Consider the following 7,234-nt stretch of genomic DNA (forward strand, 5'->3'; position numbering starts at 1 on the left):
CCGGGCTTGTCAGGGCAGGAAACACCCAGGGAGGGGTCACTCCGCCGGCAGATGGCAACCATGAGAGTAAACACAGACTCTACAAATGGAGGGTCGTTAAGTCTGGTTGTGTTAATTTGGCATGACACCCTAATGGGTCATGTCTTCACACTTGAGTTGTCTAACCATCTAAATTCTTTTAACAAATTTACATTTCATCCTATACACTCCCATTCAAATCGACCTGTCTATTTCGCCACAAAAGCCACAGGTCTTGTTTGTTTGCTTCCTCTGGATGTTACTGGGTCATCGGGAAAGTCATGACGTATTTTTCTATGTTTTTCAATGCAAAAATGTGTCATGACTTTCCTGACAACCCAACAGATGTCCCGTGTGTGGCATGGGTGTCACAGAGGCAGCCCTAACATGGGCCCACACCCCTCTTCCCTGGAGGGCCACAGTCCTGGGGTACAAGTGTGGCTTTTTAGAGGATTTTTTTAAAAAAGAAACTTCCAGACAGGAAAGACCTGACGCAGGTGGATCTGCACATCCTGAAGCTGACGTCGCTCCGTCAGAGTAAGAGTCCTAGACCAGACGCGGGTCTGTGACTCCATACACTATGAGGAGGGACGCCGCCTTACTTGGACACCCCCTTACTTGTGACACCCCCAAGAAATGGTGACTGGGGAGCAGGGGAGCCTGGAGAACGTGTGGCTGCACCCCACACCAAGAGGCAGAGGCGTCCTGCCTCAGCGCCCTCCCACCCCACACGGCAGGCCCACCAGCCCCCTCCCGAGGGCAGGACCCCTCACTTGCTCTGCTCTGGGGACACCTGTCCCAGCCCCGCACTCACTCCCGAGGGCTAGACCGTTAGTTCCCCAGCGGGGAGGTCAGCACAGGCCTGTGTGCCAAGCTAAAGGCCCTCCGAGGTCCTGCCGTGTGGACAGCCTGGTTGTACCCACAGGAAGTGGCCGTAGGGCCTGCCCAGCAAGGGTGACAAGAGTCACTGCAGGGCGGCCTCGGGGAGGACCCAGGGCACAGGAGGAGGATTACACGACCACAGACTCTGGATGTGAGGTCACAGGCGAGGGCAGTGTCCTCCGCAGGCCCCTCCTTCCAGCACCCCCACCTGCCACTCACCGTCCTCGGGCCACAGGTAGTCGGGGACGCAGGCCTCATACCCCTCCTTCTCCGGAACCTCCACAAAGCCTTCGTCATCGTCATCGTCCTCGTCGTCCTCGTCCTGGGCGCCTAGGGCTGCTGTCTGTGGAGACACCCCCAGATCTGTGTGTGGATGGACACAGCAGGCTGAGGTCGAGGCTCAGCCCCTCTGTGGCGTGCTCTGTTCAGGCCGGGGTCAAGTGTCAGCCGGGATGGAAACACTGAATGGTCTCCCAGCCTCTTCCCATCGGTCCCCCAATCACGCAGCTCTGCAGTGCCCTCCCTCTGCGTCCCTGGGGTGGGTGAACCTGCCCAGCTGCTCAGTGACCAACACGTGTGGAACGGGCATGGCTTCAGTCTCACAGCAGATGAGACGGCAGATTTCACCCCTCAAGAGGCAAGGCCTTTTGGGGTGAGGTGACAGCTCCTCCCTTCCAGGCTGAGCCGCAGGCACCATCCAGCTTAAGCTGGGCCAAAGCACCATGCTCTGTTCTTGAGCCAGCTCCCCACTCAGGCCTCTGGCGGTGCTGATATGACCACTGCACTTCTGGAATATTCTGTCCTTAACAGTGATGTTAAAAAGCCACCAAAGAATTTCCTCTGGACGAGGTGACCTCCCCCACCCAGGTGAGTGTGGTGGGGTCACTGATGCTGTGCTGGAGGTCGGGGGGGGGCAATCCAGAGCCACCCGAGGAGCCGGGGGCACCTTGGAACCACACGGAAAACTAGAGCCGCTGCCCCCTTGTCCAACGCCATCCTCCTGGGCAGCACTGGCTGAGTGAGAGCAGCAGGGCCTCTACTTACGGAGGATTCATCTCATGAGGGTCAAGACTCCGCCTACAGGAGGGGGGCTTCCCTACTGGGTGACCGATGGCCACGCACACATCCCCACAGCGAGGACCAGGCGCCACGGTCAGCCCTGCTCAGAAAATCCTCCAGGGTCTGCTCAGCCTTCACCTTTCCCTCATTCCATGTTCTCAGTGACCCCACACACACACCCAGGACAGAGTGGGAAGCGAACCCCAAGGGGATCTGTCCTTCCTGAGATGGTCACAGCGGGAAGGCATCCCAAAGCCCCCTGCCCACTGCCAAACCGCCAGAGAACAGCAGGGGGCTGGCTCAGCCCAACCAGGGCACAGTTTCTTGCCTCCAGCCCTCTCAGGCCAGAAGGGGGCGCTGCCCCCACAGTGGCAATGCCTGCACTGCTGCCACTGCCAACCGCCCACAGAAGGAAAGGCCCAGAAGGGAGACCCTGTCACACAAACACTAGGATTGGGGCATGGTAAGGTTGTCACAGGCAAACTTTGAAAACAGAACCATCTGACACAGGCCCTCGCTTCTGAAATCATTCTTGACAGCAACGCCCCGGAGGGACACAACTGCAGCTGCGACCCCGAGGCCCAGCCCGCTGACCACAGGGAGGGCGGCCACATGCTCAACCCACACCAGCCCAGCCACCAGGCCAACGGCGCACCTCAGCTGCCCACCACCGCAGAGCAGTCCCGCGGCCCTGCGCCCAAGGTGGTGAGACCGCATCAGGAGGTACCTGCGGGATGCCTCTGGCCCGCTCACCCGCCCGCCCGCCTGCGGAGGAGCCCACAGCCAGGGAGGCATAATCAGATGCTAATGCACTCTGTTTAGGTACAACCCACCGCCTTGCCTCCGAAGGCGTGGGGGACATTAATCACGGGAAACTGTAATTTTTGTTATCAGTCTAACACTGATCAAAAGGGAAGCCTGTCTCCACCGCTGACCTGTGAAACGTCCCAATTATACTCTTTGGAAATGACAGGGGCACTTAACTCCCGGGCTGAGCAAATGACGACAATCAATCACGTTTGAATAACAATGAGCCACGGACCTGAAAATTATTTTTGTATAGAATCTACCCAAGAATTTATGAAAGGTGGAAAGCAGCCCAAGGTTTTAGGGCATTACGGCTCCTGGCCTGTGCAGTGCGTATCAAACACTAAACAGAATTTATGTGTTTTAATTTTCTAAAAGGTAGATGTGGACTGGGGCTACAATGCATAACACACAGTGCCAGAGTTTAAATATGGGGGTCATTTTCATAAAGTATTATGCTTATTGCTCCCACTACTGAATTTCACCAGGGACTTTTATTAAATTTCCATTTCCTAAAAAATATCTAGCTGCTTAGCTAACTATTAGGAATTATGCCTCTTTCTCCCCAACCAAAAGTGTTTATTCCTGTGATTAAACGTGGAGCCCTGGCCCCTTTGTTCTTAAATCAGCACAGGCAGAGCTGGCCGGGCAGCACCCGCGTCCAGGACACACATCCTCTGTAAACACCGGGTGGGGGCCCTCCGAGTCTGTAAGAGCTGCCCTCCTTAGGGTCCCCACGGCCAGGCATCCAGCCAGAACTCTGCTGCCAAGGACCAGGGCTCTCTGGCGAGCACTCCCACATGCGAACGAGGACTGTGTGGCCCCTGGGTACCCACTCACAGCAGCACAGAGCCAGACCTCAGCACCGACACTGAACTCAGGCTCCAACACTCCCACTGCCATGTCAGATCCCAGGGCACAGAAACCCGCGCCGGGCTCCACGCAGACTGCACGTCAGGGAAGGGCAGTGACGGCGGACATCCAGAGGCAGAGAAAGCTCTACATCACGGAGCTGTGACAGCTGTATGACCTGCTCACAGGGCTCACATCCAGCGCCAGTTCAGGGAAAAGCACCACCAGCCTCCAGGTGGGACAGTCCCCTCTGAGACATCAGAAATGTGCACGGCTGGGAAACAGGCCGCACCTGCGCTCCTCAGGGGCCTGTCCTGCGGTTCCAGGCACCAGCAATGACAACTTCCCTTCAAGGCCAAAGGTCACAGGTGGGGTCAGAAGTCAGCAAGGAGCCAGGCAGGGGAAGCACTGGGGTGAGAGGGGGCAGAGCAGGGGTGCAGGGACACCCAAGGATCCTGGGGAGGAGATTATGCCCTAGGGGCGTCAGCTGGAGGAAGGCCATCTTCAAAATGGGTGCGACTTATAAACTGGTCTCCAACAGTTTGCTGGCACTGGAGTTTCCTGCTGGCAATGAAACCAGACCTGGTCCCTCGTCTGGGGGACATGAGGTCAGGCCAGGCTGTCCCCCCCCCCGGGGCACGTGTCCACCTCCACGAACAGGTGAAGGCCTGGGCAGGTGGTCAGCGCCCTGCAGCCAATCAGACTCCTCCTGCGCTTTGGGAGCCTGCAGGCCCCTGGACCGCAGGCTGCCCGGGCGGAGACACAGGGCGGCCTCAGCCTTCTGCTCGTTTTCTACAAGCTGATTCTCACCCAGTTAAAAGGATTTAGAAAAATGAGCCTCCGCGATCATAATTAAACAAGCAATAAAGCGGCTGAAATATACAACGCAATCAGTTTACAGGAGTAGGGAAGCAAGGCACTAATTATTTGAGAAGGGACAGGCAGCGCGACCTCGCCCGGGAGCAGCATGCCCGCCACCACGTGCCCGAGATACAGCTGGGACCGTTAAATAAATTTTGTACGATCTAATTAACTTGGTGCGCAATCTCAATTACTTTTCACCTAAGAAATCACTTTTGTTCAGTTTATGTGTGTGTTTCCCTTTAAAAAAAAAATGATGTAAGGCCTCGTCAGACAAGCGAGCTCCCACCTGCATTTGTCTCTCAGCGCTTGATGGCTATGCATTTAAAACCCCATTCTATCTTATAAACTAAAAATTAAACGTGCTCAGCTGTGATGGTCGTCATCGAGGCTGCTATTTATATGCTAATGCCCTCCCTGAAGGCCCCGCAAATTGCCCACTGGCTGGTATCTCATGTGCATCTCCGGCTGCTGGGACACACCTTTAGAGGGCAGAGGACGAAAGCGAGGCGTGGGCTGGCCACGGGATGCACGCAGACCCTCAGGCAAGGACAAGCCTCGCAGCCAAGCAAAGCCTGCCTGGGTGCCACTGAGGCCCGGAGCACGAGTGCCCTCCTGAACCTCCTGACCGAGAACCTGAGAATGTGGCCCCACGAGCCGCCATGCCCTCGCCGGGCTGTCACCTCCCGCTCTCATCCGACTGAACAGCACAGCACGGAGGCTTTGAACAGGCCTCACGGGGGAGCTGCTCCAGTGCTCCTGTCAGTCTGCTGGGGGTGGGGGGAGGCCGCCACCACCACAGGTCAACGGGACACCTGCAGGTCCACTTCCAGGGGGAGGCTGCGGTCAAGAGCTCTGCTGGGTCTGGGCGGGCAGCCGGGCGGCCAGGTAAGGGCACATCTGTCAACCTGGGCAGGATGTCGGCCTAAGAGACGCAGGCCGGGCGCCGGGGTCTGTGCTGCGTGCGGTCCAGATGGACAGCCCTGTCCTCCCGGTGACCACACGGGGCCAGTGCTGGTCTCAGCGGCTGGTGTGAGGGGCGCAGCCGCACCCTCACTGAGGCTCCCCGCATTTCTCATAGGCCGACATCACACCCCATGGGGCACAACTGCTTCTTGGCTGGAACAGCGGCTGCTCCAAGTGTGGGCAGGAAGCTCGGGCCAGTGGTTCCCATGTGCTCTCCAGTCCAGCCCCCTGGGTGCTCCGCAGGCAGGACTCTGCCAGGTTGCTGCGGGTGGCCCCCTCCTTGGGCAGATCGGCCATGGGAGGCCAGGGCTCACACAACTGCCCCAGACTCAGTCTCTTCATCTGTAAGGTGGGGATCACAGCATCACCCACTCAAGGGGCTGCTTTTGGAATTAGAGGGACGACACGTGTGGGTGAGAAGGCCCGGCAACGCAGGTGTTCGCACAGCAGGGCAGGGAGAGGCCGGGCCTGAGATGCTCTGCCAGGCCTCGCGGGATCCGTGTGCAGACCCCTCCCCTGCTCTCAGCCCCACCACGCAGCAGCGGCGTGGCCTTCAGTGTGATGGAGGGGGCCGTGTCACCAGGAAGGTTGTTTACTAGCCCTGCCGAGTACAAGGTCCCCACATCGCTGATTTAGTTTCCCTGCCTCCCTGGGGTGCCTGACGCATCCAACATTTCATTCCCTGGGTCTCTGGCTCTGTCCTTTTCGCCTACAGGAACCCAGCGCTCACGCTCCAGCTCAGAGCAGTCACAGCTTCGTTGTAGGGTGGCGGGTGGGCCCCTAGCGAGGAAAGCCGGTCAAGAGGCAGCAGGCGGCCCACGCATTCAGAAAAGCTCAGGTAGGGTGGAGGGGGTGAGCGGGGAGGGGTCGCTGTTAAGAGCATGGGGCTGCCGCACCAGGCCGGTGACAGGCGAGGACAACAGCAGCTGTGGCGCTCGGCCGCTCAAACACGTCCCCCACACCTACCACACCCCTGCTGCTGACAGTTTAGACAGACGGATGCTTAAAATTATTTTTTTCTGACTTAGTAGTTGGTGGGGAATTACTATTGTTAATTACACAACACAAAATAATTGGTGCTCTTAGCTACCTAATTAAATGGCAGGCAATTTAGAAGTTTCCAAAGGATTTTTATCAGTGTAACGGATGTAGCAGCTGAGGACTATCACCCCTCGCCGAGAACAGCAAGGCTGGAGCTAAATCTACCCAGTGACGCTCACTATTGATCTGGTTAAGATTTATCCCAGCCGGCTTCCAGACGGAACCGAGACAGAGACACTCTATAAAACAAACAGTTAAACCTACTTAAACTGGCTTAAATATTTTTTAAAGACAGGGCCTCTACGTCAAGAGGAAAACAGTACGTGCACAGCACTGGCCACAGGGGCAGAAATGGGAAATCACAGTCACAGCTCCCGCCCCCGCCCCCACCCGCTCCTTGGGACCAGGAGCTCCGGGTCTGTGTGGGTCTCGCTCGCAGCAGCGTTAGTGAGAAGCTCTCAGATGTTTAAGTCACCGCTCAGTGAACCGGAATCCAGCTCAGCCTGTCCTCCGTGCACTCAGGGTGCCAAGGCCAGCACTCACCCCGGCATTTATGTGGAAGTGGGAACAACAACTCGTTCCCACTTTCCAGTCACCACGTCGCTGGCTGGCTGGCGGCCGGCCGCCCTGCGCAGAGCGGGAGCAGATGTGCAGATACGGCGGCAGCGCGTCTATTCTGGGAAGCGTGGCTCGCCTGAGCGGGGCGCTGCCACTCAGCCAGGCAGCCCCAATCGCTTCATCTACAGCC

General features: G+C 57.6%; 1 protein-coding gene across 1 annotated transcript in view; it reads right to left on the reverse strand.

Moving 5' to 3' along the window:
- The window catches only part of UVSSA (UV stimulated scaffold protein A), a 33,146-nt gene that overhangs the window by 11,653 nt on the left and 14,259 nt on the right, over positions 1-7,234 (reverse strand). Inside the window, exons 5-6 of the mRNA XM_019657949.1 lie at positions 3,607-3,713; positions 1,120-1,243 (exon numbers count right to left, since the gene is read on the reverse strand). Coding sequence (XP_019513494.1) covers positions 1,120-1,243; positions 3,607-3,713 — 231 coding nt within the window. The remainder of the gene's footprint in view (positions 1-1,119; positions 1,244-3,606; positions 3,714-7,234) is intronic.

This window comes from Hipposideros armiger, unplaced genomic scaffold, assembly GCF_001890085.2.
Source record: "Hipposideros armiger isolate ML-2016 unplaced genomic scaffold, ASM189008v1 scaffold_282, whole genome shotgun sequence".
Taxonomy (NCBI): Eukaryota; Metazoa; Chordata; class Mammalia; order Chiroptera; family Hipposideridae; genus Hipposideros; species Hipposideros armiger.